Below are 14,245 nucleotides of genomic sequence, written 5' to 3' on the forward strand. Positions count from 1 at the left end.
TGTCAACAGGAGCAAAATTTGCAGTTCTTACCCATATTACTTTTGATATTAAAATTAAAATATAAGACCTTGCTATGAAAGTGACTGGGAAATGAATTGTGGATGCTGGGATATGAATGCATACATGCTTGAAATTCTCTCCATTATTTGAGGCATATTACTAATAGCCAGGAATAAAAAGCTGTGTGTAAGCTGGTAATGGTCTTAAGCCTGTCACAGAAAGGGCATCAAGAAACTCTAAATCTGATAGTACAGTTGTGTTTGTAGGGGACTCAGTGACTCAGACCAGGGAAGTTCAGAAGGTTAGTGGAGGAATGATCATAAAAAGAAAAGTTTATATATTTTGAAACACACATTTGAAGAAGTTTTTGACTGGTTTCAGACTGAGTAATTTCATTTCTCTAGTATTCTCTTAAGCTTTTGATAGTAGTGTCATTAAGAGTAGGGATGTTACATAAATTGCTTAATTGGTAATCTGGTAATTCTTTTGGTTCTTTACAATTTTTTGTTGCAAACCAATACAATACTCTAATATTCACTTGGAACCAAATGCATCATTGTCGATTCTACCAGTACACAGATTTTGAAGGACTTTTTCCTTTCATTAAATATGATTCACATTCTGTTTAGGATAAGAGGCCCTGCAAACCAGTTCATGTAAGAAAACATATTTTAAAGGGAAGAACTATGTGATATATTGTCAAATAGCATATCTGGTTTTTTTCATGTATCATTTTTACATAGGGTGATCCAGGTGAGAGAGGTGACACGGGATCTATGGGTCCACGGGTAAGTCTACTTCTCATCTCAGCTCTTTGTTTTGTACCCTTAGATTCAGACCATGTGAACTGAAATTGTAGCAGTAATTGTAGTTAGAACTCTGGGTGAAATTGGGCACTTGACACTGTTGGAACATGGTTGCTAACTGGAAATTAATATGGCTAACACCACTTGCCACTATTTGGAGCAGTCTGCAATCCCCACTTTGTGGGCAGGATGTTAAAACCAGGTGTTCTGACCCTGTTCACTGCCAATACAGAACTAAAGTGTAGGAACATCCTTAAGTGTCTTCCCTCTGAGGTTTTATGTATTTCTTTCCCACAGCAGCACAAGTCACTTTGTACTGACTTGCTTATTTATCTTTATTAGAAAAAATGTTTTACTTCAAATTCTGTGTTTTGTAGTGGTATATTGCAAGTACAGTTAGAGTCTAACACACCACAATCAAGTCAAAGCATGTGTCAGTAGTTAAGAGTCTAAAATAGTCTTCAGCAGTTATCTCAAAATTCTAACGGAAAATGTATTACAGGGACCACCTGGACAGAAGGGTGATCAAGGTGCAACAGAGATAATTGATTATAATGGCAATATCCATGAAGCTCTGCAGGTATGCAAACCTAACAAGGTTGAATTGCCTTAGTGTGGTCTGGGAAAAAGTCATTTAACAGCATTGTATTTCTCTTTTGCCTAGAGCTTGAAAACATTTTGTGTGCAAAATTGTTGAGCTTATTAATCAGGTATCACTTTCTATATTTGGAAACCAGGTTTTCTGTGCTAGAAAAGCCATTTCCCTGATACAAACTAGCTGAGTGAATTAGTTTCACGTTCCCTGGAGAATACTGACATCACCTAATCAGGATGAAACTAATTCATTGTTGGCTTTGGTGTTTAGTGCTGAATTAATGTAATAAACCACATACACAGGTTCAACAGAAGTGTCTGCTTTTCAATTCATATATTGTAATATTGACATTTCTTTTTTTTTCTTTGTTTTCCTTCTCCTCTTCCTGTAAAATGCAAAGAGCAGAATATTTGAGATTTGGAAACCATGTAACATGGTTCCATTAGCAAGCTGTGGATTCAATCAGCAACTTGAGTACATTAAGTAGACCAAGCACCAGTCTTCTCACTTATTCATTTCTGGAAAACCTATTTTGACTGGTATGCAGAAAAGTGTGGAGGATTAAAGTGGGGTTACCAAAAGAATGAATGAGTGTTTGCATAAAAAGCAAAGGACCAGGATGACATATGTCATTGCAGTCAAGGTGATTTACATTGCAGCATACTCAGATGCAAATTCTGTGCAGTATAACTCCACCAAAGTGAATGGCTTGCTTATGTGAAACCGAAGACTGGATTTGGCTCATTGTGCATCTGATCACTTTCTCACTGAAGTCACTGAACTTTTTTCTTACATTTACGCAGTGGGAGTGGGTAAATGTCTGACCAGTCATTTGGTTTCCAAGATGCTTTCAAAAAATAAAAAAACCTCACTGCCTTGACTAAAATCTAAAAGCCTTGTATGTCACTAAGGCTGAGTCCATTCTTTCACCGTGTCTGTGGGGAGGCCTGCATAGACATGTTGTGAGGCTCTGCATTATGTTTGCCTCATTTGGTCTGCTTGTAAGGGACTTCAGACACACAACTTTCAGTCTCCTAAATCCCTCTCCGAGTTACGTGCCTAAAGTAGCCTGGAATTCATGTTGTGTATTACCAGACAGAGATTTAGCAGGGGCTTTAGCCCCTGTATCTCCTATATTCTGTCTTTGTATTGTAACTCTGCCATCAGTGTTAGTTTCAAGCTTCCTCAGAAAAGCTGCAGCACATAAAGCAGCCTTAAAAGTGGACTAAAGCCTTCTGCAGTGGTTGAAACAGTCTAGAAAGCCTTTATCCCATTGCAAATCAATCCAAATGTCATCACCTTCTGATCCAGGGCAACAAATAATTGATATTAATGGGAATGTCTGTGCAAGGAGGTTGTAAGTAAGATTATATGGGATCAGTCAAAAATATCCTTGCCAAATCCAGCTCAGTCCTTTCAGATGGCAAACACCCATTCCTAAGTCTTCTGGTGCCACATTCTTAGGGGCTCTGAGATTTGCAGTTCTCTCCCAAAAGCACATGAGAACTTCAGTGCTCAGCACTGAACTGTGAACTTGCACAGAATTTGGCCTGCAGATTTAAGAAGTTGACAAGAGTTTGCAAGATATGGACTGCTTGTCTCTTGCTAGAATTCAGTAATAAATCATGAAGCAGTCTAGCAATTTAGTTACTTTGCCTGGTGCCTCCTATTCAATCTCATGTGCAATCTTAAAATTGTCATCATGGTTTGAGCAAGACCCCTGCTGAGAGTATGTAGCTTTCTCTTGGAGGATCAAATACAAAATTCATCTCTCTGTCAAAATTGCTCTTCACACCTATTCTGCAGAATTTCCCAGGGCAAAAAGCAGTAGTTTCAAAAGTTTAACCTTTGTAGGAGCTACAGCATTAGGTATCTGTATATTAGGTATATATATAATATATATAATATATATAATATATATTATATATATTATATATATAATATATATTATATATATAATATATATAAAATATCTGCAACTGTAAAGGGATCTGTGACTGTACACATGTAAGCAGTTCTTTGCAATAGTTATTTTAGGTTTTCATACCTAGATATGCTCATACCTGAACTTTTAAGTGTTTTTAAAGTTCTGGATATATTTCCATTAATATGTTGAAATACAAAGAATATGAGTATATTAAAGCCATGTGTTAGAAAACAACTTTGTTCAGGTACTTTGTATTGAGTAGGTTCCAGATCTTTGCCAACAATACATATTTTTGCACTGACATGTGGAGATTCTTTTACAGCTTAAAACAGAAGGTCTGCAAATTTTATTTGCACATTGGATAATAATTATAAAAGCAAGGTATTTCTTGTTCCATGTAGGCCAGTAAGTTCTTCACATGCAAAAGAACTTGTGTGAGCTGCCATATATGGGAGTTTTACTCTGTTTAAAAATATAGACAAGCATTTAAATTCCATTTTAATACTTTTCCACTTGCTTCTAGATTCTTTGGTAAAAAATAAAAAATAAAAAAAAAAACAAAAACAACGTGACAGGTCAAGGTATTTTGCCTCCTTCCATGACGAAAATATCTTTTGTCTTTACAAGAATCCAAAGTAGAATTGTATCAGAAAAGTGTATATGGCTGTGTGGGCTGTCAGTTTTGGATTTTGAACTGCATTTTTATATGAAAATTGATGTTACAGCTCCACTTCAGGAGTCGTGTTTATTAGTTAAACGTTGGTGCAAATCCTGCAGATATTACAAAGCATAGGGCTAGTCTTTTGGTCAACTTCAGACCCCAACCCATTATGTTTTCTTACCTTTTTGAAGCATTCTGCTTAGATTTTGCTATTTAGTCATTGTTTATTTGATCTCTTGCATTGTACAAAAGTACTGCCTTCATCTAATTCCCACAGAAACCAAGCAGCTAATACAAGACCAAGATTTAAAAAGAACAAGGGTTTTATTAGTGCTTTTGAAGGCATGGCGTGTCCCACATGCAGCATGGGTTCTGTGGAGATTATAACTGTAGCAAACAGAATTACTTGTATCATTGTTTAATTCTGCTGCTGACAACTCTTGTTAATACCTTTTGCCAACAGAGGATTGCCACCCTGACTGTCACGGTAACTCATTACTGTTGCATGACTTTCTGTGTGCCTGGAACTTCTTTGTGCTGCAGCATGTTCATCATTCTGCTCAGGACATGTCTTCATTGGATGTCAGCCTGGTTCATCATAACGTGTTGACTTCTTTGCTTGGTGTTCCCATAGCAGAAGTCCCATTGTTGAAAGGAACCAATTCTGCTCCTTCTGATTAATGGCAGAACTTCAGTTCATTTAAATTCGAGACTGGGAAAGCACATCCTTTTTTGTTTCAAGTTCTTCTCTACAAGATAGCTGTTAGTTGTATTTTCCCTTCTGGACATACCCTTTCTTTGTATTAATGCAGGGAAGTTTTAAATGTTGTTGTGGGGTTTTTTTAAAACATCCCCACTATGCACCATCCAGACCAGTGTTTGATACATGACACTGTGTCCACAGCCTGAGGTAGAAATTAAATAAATGGTTACAGCTAATTCCATGGCAAATTCACAAAGCACTGAGTGTCCCCAGATGCACTTAGCATCTTTCAGCAGAATCCTCTTTACAGCTGATTGGCGATTTCTCTCGGTCTCAGATTGTTTTGGATCAGGCAGTGAGGGCTGGCAAATATGAGTGGGTTTTGGTCTCCCTTCCATTGGGGGAAGCAGTGCCATTTCATCAATAGGAGCAGAGGATTTTATTATAAAATATGAGTTTTACTGTTATTTTAACACTGGTTTTTGTGGTAGTGTCGTGGTTGTTGAGAGCTGCGATAGGTTAACAACTTGTCCATAACTACTCTTGGTTTCCCTTGTGTTAAAAATCTAACCCATTTTGTTACAGTAGCTGTATTAACATTCGCCCTGTGCTTACATGACAAGTTCTTCGGGAGTTTATTTAAAAGCTGAGAGGTTTGTTTGTTTCTGTTTAGGGACCACCAGGACCACCAGGACCCCAAGGGCTGCAAGGGTCAAAGGTGATCTTTCTTACTTTACTCATTGTATCTTAAGGGTGGAGTATTTTTGGGGTTTTTTTAAATGATGTGTATGTACTGGTAGATGGAGCTTTCCAGCACAGTTGTTTAACTGTAAATTTAACAAATATGTCATGTTTCCAACTTTATATCCCAGATTCTTGAGATGTAGCTTTCCAAAATAGGTGCCTTGTTTAGTTGCCACACAGAGATGCTTAACTAAGGACCAGCAAAATTAATTAGAACTGAAGAGTGCAGAAGCATCTCGCTCAGGGATTGGCACCAAGGTTGCTCCCAAGGACTTTGCAAAACAGCCACACAACCAGACAGTGGTTCCCATGCCTCACTTTTGGCTGAGTGGGAGTCAGATGGGCAAAACTGTGTGCAAGACCACTGGCCACCATGTGAGTGCATGTGAATGCAGCTTTTCTGTCACGGGGGCACCCAGCCAAATAAGTGCAGTATTGTCTAATGTCAGTAAAAATTACAGTGTACACATGTGGGCAGGAGCCTGGCTGGAAACCCAAACCTGCCAATACCACCTGGCTGGTGCTTATAAGTAGTACAGAAGGGTTAGTGAGCAGCCCACACAGAGAATATGAGTACCATATGCTGCACTGTTCTATAAAATTTAAATAATAAATTTGCCTGTACTCAAAAAAGAAGTGTTGAAGTTATTGGACTCTCCCTAAAGGCTTTTACACTAGTTGAGATGTTTCTCCTCTTTCTTAAATACTAGATACTGCATCTTCTCCTGGTGTGTCTATGCTATTCCAAGAACAAATGTGTGCATTTTCAATAACAGTATTAGACATGTCAATTTTAGACTTTATCCAGTATTTCATATGGAAATACATCACAATACACATTGTTTTGAGAAATTGTGAATTGAGAATTTCCCACAGAAAGAAGCAAGGTTCGTTCTGTGTGAAAATTGATAATAGAGTATACAGTTAAGTGTGCAGAAATTGTTTTTTGCATTTATCATCTACCCAGCAATTCTGCAACATGGAGTATGTAGTAAAACAGAGAAATTGGAATGTGGAAGAGGTTGTGTTCCTTTCTATAGGTGAGCGTTCTCATTCAAAATTTACAATGTAAAGCAGAATTCAACATCACAGGAGCTTGTTTCTAATGTCATCAACTCCATCCATCACCATGACTTGCTCCCTTAGAGGATGGTACCCCGGAACTGGTCATAAGACAATGTGATGAATTTGAATTCCTTCACTGGGTGATTTATAATAGGGAGAAAGCATGAAGTTTTGCTCTGCCTTAGGTAAATCAGGAGGCATGATTCTGTATTTATTCTGGTAGCAGGCAAAGTTTCCACTTTATTAGGGTCCTTTCACCCCTGGGAATTTTGTCTTCTTTTTCCTTTTTTTTTTTAATGCACTTGTCTGGCCTTTATACAACCCAAAGTTTGTGTAATGTCATAATCAGGTGGGCTGTTTATTTAATATAGATAATAAATATATGCTTTTGACAGAATATTCTCTAGCTTTGTTGTTGTTAATTATGGGACTTTCTCTGGCTCTTTGCTCTAGTGTCTGGGGCAGCTGGGATAATCCAGTTCTGTCTTATCACTTGCAGGGTGAACCAGGATCCCCAGGAGCTCCAGGAGTTGATGGAGAGCAGGTACATTTTGTTTAAAGCATATAGTGAAGAGCATGTGGGCAACATAGGTTGTTTTAAGAGATTATTTCCATGGTTCCACGTTGTAACTTAGTTTTCATAATCTAAGGATTATGATTATGATAATTAATAAAGATCATTATAGTGCTGCTGCATATTTTGTGATCTAATAGTGTCTGCATTTCTGCATTTTACTAGCAAAGATATAACATGCACATGACTTCTGCTTGTTAGGATCAAAGCTAGAATTCTGGTGACGTCTCCAGTGTTTTACATGACTTGCTGAATAAGTCCATATTTTAGGGTCCTAAGGGCTCAAAAGGAGACACAGGTGATCCTGGAATGCCTGGAGAAAAGGGAGGAATTGGACTGCCTGGCCTACCAGTGAGTATGAAAAGTTAATTAATTAATTAATTATAGCAAAAAATATCCTTTTTTTTCTCTCTTCCATTATCAGGAATTTCCAACAGTGCTGATAAATTGCAAATGGGACAGAAAGCACTAGGGAGAAAACTCTGAGATTGTTTCACAGCAAATCTAGCAGGAGGTGGAAGATTGTCAGAACTTTTCATTTTACTTACAGTGAAAAAAAAGTACTGTGTCAGGAAGAAAGAGATTAGTTGTCAGGCTGACCAAAGTTGTACCTCTCTTGTAATATATAGGACAACTTGGAGAAGGAGAAAGGAGCTGTGTTTCGAATGGAAATTTCAGGTGACTTAGATTGAGGAGGGAGAAAAAATGCATGAATATTTATGGGATGCATTCTTCTATTTTGTATGTGTGTATATATGTATAGATTTATATACATATACATGAAATTTCTCAGCAAAAATAGAAACAATTTCAAAATTGTATCCATAGTACAATATCATGAATGGACTGCCAGTTTAAGGAATTGTCATAAATATCATGCCACAATTGATAGCTATCAATATAAAAGCATATGTTTATATTAGTTAAAAATTATTTTTCAAGTAGTAGCCAGAATTTTTTGAAAGGATTTCCTTTATATGTGTGCTGTGTTACTCTTTTTTAAAATGATAATTATTTGCCAATAAATATTATCATTTCTGGATTGGTTGCTAGTAAGATTACAGCTGCTTATAAATGCTGTTTTGTAATGATTTTTAGGGAGCCAATGGCATGAAAGGCGAAAAAGGAGACGTTGGTTTGCCTGGTGCCCAAGGTCCTTCAGTAAGTCTTAGTGTGGCATTGCAATGAACACAGGAGTCCAGCAGTGGTTCCTCAGCTTCTGATTCTGAGCAATACTTGATATTAATGACTGATCTTTCCTGAGAATAAGCAGACTCCTGGTAATAGAGCTAAATGCAGTTTAAGAAATTGTAAATATGTAATTCCTGTTCTGCTCTGTTTTATGACTATGAGCAAGTCGTGCACACTTCAGTCAAAGCCTTCTGGCTCTGTAATGAATCAAAAGATAAAAGAGGAAGAAAGGAAAAAACTCAAACAAACCATTATCTCTCTCTCAACACCTTATACTCTGGGAATCTCAGATAGTCCAGTGAGAACCAGACTAGACTGACTTCAGATATGGGACCCAGGGTAGTGAGCTAGTTATGTGAGCCCAGACATTCTCCTGTTTTTTTTTTTTCCAAAGCATTATAACGGCATTAAAAAGAAACAAACAAACAAAACCAAACAAACCCAAAAACCCCAAACAAACTGCTACGTAGTGCCTTTATGGTGTGGGTGACTTTCATTATCAGAGCACAGTAAGATGACAGACCTCAGAGCAGAGGTTAGTGACAGGAGCCATAGCTCTGAAAAGTCAAAGAGGCACAGGACGCAGGAGGCACCCCGCATCTGTGATTTTCGTACTATGAGGAGAAGATTAGTTTGTTAAAAATGTGTTCACTAATTCATTCATCCTGTTCTGCTTACTCTCACTTGAAGGAAGACTTAGAATTTTCAGGAGATTGCCCAGGTGGTGGGGTCTGTCTTACGTTTCAAAGGGCTACTCTGTCGTTGCCGCTCTTGCCGCCACCGACAGCTGCTACAGCAGTGCCTGAGTCTGGAGACCTGAATTAGCATCCCTGCTGCTGCTCTGCAGGTTATGGAAGCACCCCTTGGGAGTAAATCCAGGAAGAGAGGGGATATTAAACTGGATATATCATCATGAAATTCTTTCCATGCATTTGTTAGGAACATGGAAAACCAGTGCAGAAAATGCTTGCACTAAATGCTGAGCAACCCGATTCCTGTTTCAGTGATCTCAGAGGATTTTTGGTACAAGTGGCCTAAAAGAAATAAAAGGAGAGACAAAGGGCAATTTTGAAATTACTTCAAAGCCCAGCTTGAATTTAGTATCTTTTCCAGTCATCAGTGTTCAGGGGGAATAAAATAACACATCATCACCTTCTAGCTCTGTAGAATAAGTAGTACAAGAGAGAGCTACAGAGCACATACCATAAAATATTAAAACATCAAGTATCCCATTTCAGTATTGTTTATTTTACAGGGATTTATTATTTTTCCCCCATAGTGTCTTAAAGTGTATCATAGACCCTAGGAATAAGAATCTGGAGGCAGGCACATTGCCACATGGCACAGGGAGATCTGCACTTTGGGTACCCTGTCTTTCAAATCAAAATAATTCCCATTCCTAAAGCCCTGTCTAGATGCTCTGTCAGTGTTGTCTGTTGAATAGCTATTTTTGTAAGTGCTTGCCAACAAGGGTCAGCCTGACTTCTGGTATTTTTGTGGGAGTTCTTTTCTCTGCATTATTTAATACCATTGTTTTTTATCTGTAGATTATAGGACCACCTGGACCACCAGGGCCACATGGTCCTCCAGGCCCCATGGTAAGCTTGGGAGAAACAGAGGGGCTAGGAATGGTCTATGCTCTCTTGCCACTTTATTGCCTGCTTACTAAAAGTGTTATCAGAATATGGAACCATTGAAGAGTGGACCTAATTTGGAAATAATTTTTGCGTGTCTTAAAATTCTTAGGAGGTGGAGAAACAAATTGCACATTTCTGTTATTGTTCACATGCTAGTGGTCTGGTTCCACCTCAGAATCAGGTGTTTACTGTTGATTTATTGACAGCTGCATTTCTTTTGAGAGTAAAGAAATACAGGGTTAATTTGTATCCCTACAAAGCAAAAAGTCCAAAAAATTGTGGTGTACTTTTGTAATGAAAAATATTACTTTTATTTTCAGGGACCTCATGGACTGCCTGGCCCAAAGGTAAGTTAATAGCTGTTTTGAATAGACAAACTCTTTATGTCTGCAAAGTGTCATGCTTTGCTCTTTAATGCATGGAGCTATGTTTTGTCATACCTCATTTAATAAATGTTTCTGATATTCTTAAACCTTAAAGCAGATTTTAATATTAGCAGCTTAAAAGCTTTTTTAATTGTCTGTGATTGTTTCTGTGTATTATTTCTCCTCAGCATCAGCTGAGTCCATTTTTTGTATGAATATTAGGAATGTGGCACTAAATTATTTAGCTTCCTGTTTATGGGCAAGCTACCATTGCCCTTGGAATTACTTTGGACTACAGAAGCATGTTACAGGCTCGAGAAATGAAGTCAGATAAACTCGACTTCGTTTATACTCTCTTGTATCTCCTGCTTCTTCCAGTCTCCATGGCCTTTGTTAGGTGACAGGGATTTTGCTGACCAGTTCCTTCACATGTTATGCTGGTTCACCATCATAAACTGATGTGTGCACTTGTTTTCCAAACTGGATTCATGGTCAGACAGGTCTGCAATACATTTTGAACAATTTCCACAGCATAGACATTCTTTAGGGACTCTCTTAGCCCATCAGAACAGCTCAGGAGAGCGGAAGTGCATTTTGGCAGAGTTGGAATATTTTAATTTGTGTTTTAATTCAGTAGTCACCAGTAAGCTAAAATTCAGCATGACACTGTATTCATTAAGGCCGGTGGTCTTGTCAGGCATGATCATTTAAATCACTATGGGTCTCTAATCACACCTTTCTCAAAAAGAAAGGAAGAGGAAGAAGGGGTGTTTTTGCTTAGTTTTGGGGATTTATTTTGAGTTTTTAAAGCTGCAAGACAGAAAATCACAGGTTTGACCCCTTATGAAACCGTGTTACCTTGGCTCAAGAAACCTAAGTCATAAATCATTTTTTGAAATCAAGTATGTTCCATTTTAGCACCAGCCCTGCTTTACCTCAGGCTTTTGGCCTGAGACTCAGGCTTTTGTGGGATTTCTCGGGTCTGTTTCCAAAACTTCAGCCTTTCCAGTGCTACTGCTCTGAAAGTCACATCAAGTCAAATAGAATAAGAACGAAGAAATGGCTGCTTAGGGTGCAAAGCAGGCAGATGATGTCTGGAGTTACTTAAAGGAGCAGACTGGGTTCTACTGAGATTTTTTTTTTTAATATGAATATACTATAAGGTAACATAATACATCAAAGGGAAATCTAGCAATGAGGCCATGGGGAGAAGCCTGGATGAAATACCCATGTATTTCTGTTTCCCAAAAGAGGCAGGTGTGGTCGATACTCTCTTTGACTGAGCAGCACTCATGCTGACGCAGTTTTTCATTATGAGAGAATGATTTACTGGCAACTCTGAGTCCAGTATTATCATCTTAGTGATGTTTAGTGTAATAGCCTGTGCATAATTTAATAATCACAACAAGTGCCATTTCTTACATTGTTAAAATTTCTCTGTATGAACACAGAAACTGTGGACCTCCCAAATAGCTTGGCATTGTGTAACCTGTACTGTTTCTTTTAACTTGTTACTGTTTATTATGTATGCTTAAAGGTTTAAAATATCCTTATGTAAGATTTTGCTGCAAATTCCAGTTTACTGTAAGGAAAAGTATTGCTTCCTTCCAAATGTACTTTTCAGGAGATCCCACTGTAGAAACTTACAGTTCTTTGAGGCTCATTTCTATGAACGTTTTCTTTCAGTTTGAATTATCTGCATAGGGTGGTTTATGGGATTTGAAGAATTTCCAAAACCCCCTGAAACTCATGCTTAATTCAAACCATCTAACTATAGTGATAATTATTAGGAAAATACTAAAAAAAACCTGTTACCCGTAAGTTTCCTGTAGTTTTTTTTACACAGAATTTAAATCTTGAGCAGACACCTCCCAAATACTTTTGCTCACTATTAAATCAGTATGTAAATTGCCAGTAAGCTGAGAAGGTTGAATTTGTTTCAAACTGGAATTTGCAGCTACTTCTGACACTGGCTTCTTCTATCCCAGCTTAAACACCCATTATAGCACCAAAAATTTGGCATTTATACTTTTACGTTTAGGGTGAACCAGGGTTAAATGGTCTAAAAGGATTGAAGGGTGAACCAGGTCAAAAGGGTGACAGAGGGCCCCTTGGTCTTCCAGTAAGTAAAAAACCCCAACTATTCAATTTCAGTGCAAATCACAAACATCTCTTTCTATTCCTCATGAGCAACTCTGATTTACTCAATAGCATACACAGAATATACCATGTTGGAGCAGAGCATCAGTCTTGTTTTGTTTTGTCCCAAATCTGTGCTATCACCCCAAGTAACGTCCTGTAAAACCCAGTGCTGTCAGGTTTTTTTTGCTGTTGTTGTTGTGTGTCAGTTGAGAGTGTTCAGTGTCCCAAGGATGTCATCACCCCCATTGCATTAGTCATGCCGTTGTTATTCAAGTGTTGTATGGTGTTTCCATTAAAAAAGGAGTCTTCCCTTTCCCCCATCTCCTCAGTTGTTCTTCCTCTTACTACATTCTGCAGTTCAAATTGTGAGGTGTAATTGAGGAAAGCTAAAAATCGGTTTAGGTAATTTAGTTGTGGTTTCTTATTTTTTCCTTGTTCTTTAGAAAATTCCCATTCTGAGTATTTGGCATGAATTTTGTCTTAAAAGTGAAGAACCTTAAAAATATGGAGACATCAGAGTTCTTAAAATTTAGGTTGATAAAACAGAAAATACTTTGTGTTTGAAAGCTTGCTGAAAAGGCAGCTTTATTTTTTTCTCAGAAAAAGAGTTCAATTTTTCCTCTTTGCTGTTGTTATTGTATGAGGATTGCTCCCAGTGATTACATTTTTAACAGTAAAATGGAGAAAAAAGCTGTAGCTGACCCAAAGGAGCACAAACCTCTCTGATAATTATTATCAAGAATTATGTGCAGGGCCTGTGGACAAGGTCAGCGTCACTGAGAATTTTAATTTATTTTGAGAAAAATAAAACTCATTTTCACATTGCCAGTTACATCTCTGTAGAGAGCGAGCTTTGGAGGCCTGAGCAGATACTCTGAAAATTGCTACAAGATAGAAGAGACTCCAGAACAAAATATGCTACTAGGTTTTCCAAATTTACATAGATCTTGTCTTGCTCCTGCTTGCTACTTCTAAATGTCATTTCCAGGAGCAAAGTCCAAGCGCTAGATGTTCCAAAAACCGGCTCGTTTTATTGAGTTGGCTGGAGATTTTAGTTGTGTTTGTCTGGGGGTTGGTTAGGTTAGCTTTTTTAGGAGGGAGGTGTTCCCAGACGATTCCCGGTGTTCGAGCGGCGCTGTGCCCTGTGCCCTGTTATTTGCGCGGAGCCCACGAGGGGTCCCCCCGGCCCCAAGGATGCTCGGGCGCATCGCCCGCCGCAGCCCGCGCCTGCGAGCGCCACGGGAAAACAGGAAATGGGATTGTCTCCCGGGCTCTTGGAAATGAATGAGCCCATTGTGGTCAGGATCCAGATTTTGTTGGCCGCATAATGCAGTATTCTTGCACTTAAATATTTCCTATCGCAGTTAACACACATTTTTCTTCCTTTGTGTATACTATTCAGTATTGTCGCTATTTACAAATCAGAAAGCATGCGAGTAAATGACAAAGTAAATATTTGTGTGTTCGGGCTCAAAAACACCCTAACATCTGGTGTTTGTAGCGCTCCTACAGCCTGACAATATTCTGCTCTAATATACTTGATGTGAGGGCAGGGGTGGGTCAGTGATATTACACTGAAGTGAGAACAGAATCAGGCTCTTGGTGTTTCATGTGGATTTTTAACTAACATGCTGTAGTAATGTGGTACCCACTCCAGAACCCTGTCACAGCGTGTACTGTACGTTTGAATTGTGTTTATTCATCAGCACCGCTTACTAATCTCACGTTCTTGTCATTCATGTCGTGCCCATCATCCATGCTTCCACCTCACCACACAGGGAGCATCTGGCTTAGACGGAAAGCCAGGAGCCCGGGTGAGTCCCTTGTCTTTCTG

General features: G+C 38.5%; 1 protein-coding gene across 1 annotated transcript in view; it reads left to right on the forward strand.

The window, feature by feature from the left end:
- Positions 1-14,245, forward strand: part of COL25A1 (collagen type XXV alpha 1 chain) — a gene marked incomplete at both ends in the record, with an annotated part of 290,872 nt that overhangs the window by 258,879 nt on the left and 17,748 nt on the right. The window contains 11 exons of the mRNA XM_084204014.1: positions 745-789; positions 1,310-1,387; positions 4,454-4,477; positions 5,367-5,411; positions 7,002-7,046; positions 7,347-7,427; positions 8,175-8,237; positions 9,815-9,865; positions 10,225-10,251; positions 12,311-12,391; positions 14,190-14,225. Of these exons, the coding sequence (XP_084060140.1) occupies positions 745-789; positions 1,310-1,387; positions 4,454-4,477; positions 5,367-5,411; positions 7,002-7,046; positions 7,347-7,427; positions 8,175-8,237; positions 9,815-9,865; positions 10,225-10,251; positions 12,311-12,391; positions 14,190-14,225 (576 nt within the window). The remainder of the gene's footprint in view (positions 1-744; positions 790-1,309; positions 1,388-4,453; positions 4,478-5,366; positions 5,412-7,001; positions 7,047-7,346; positions 7,428-8,174; positions 8,238-9,814; positions 9,866-10,224; positions 10,252-12,310; positions 12,392-14,189; positions 14,226-14,245) is intronic.

This window comes from Fringilla coelebs, assembly GCF_963513975.1.
Source record: "Fringilla coelebs genome assembly, chromosome: 4".
Classification (NCBI taxonomy): domain Eukaryota; kingdom Metazoa; phylum Chordata; class Aves; order Passeriformes; family Fringillidae; genus Fringilla; species Fringilla coelebs.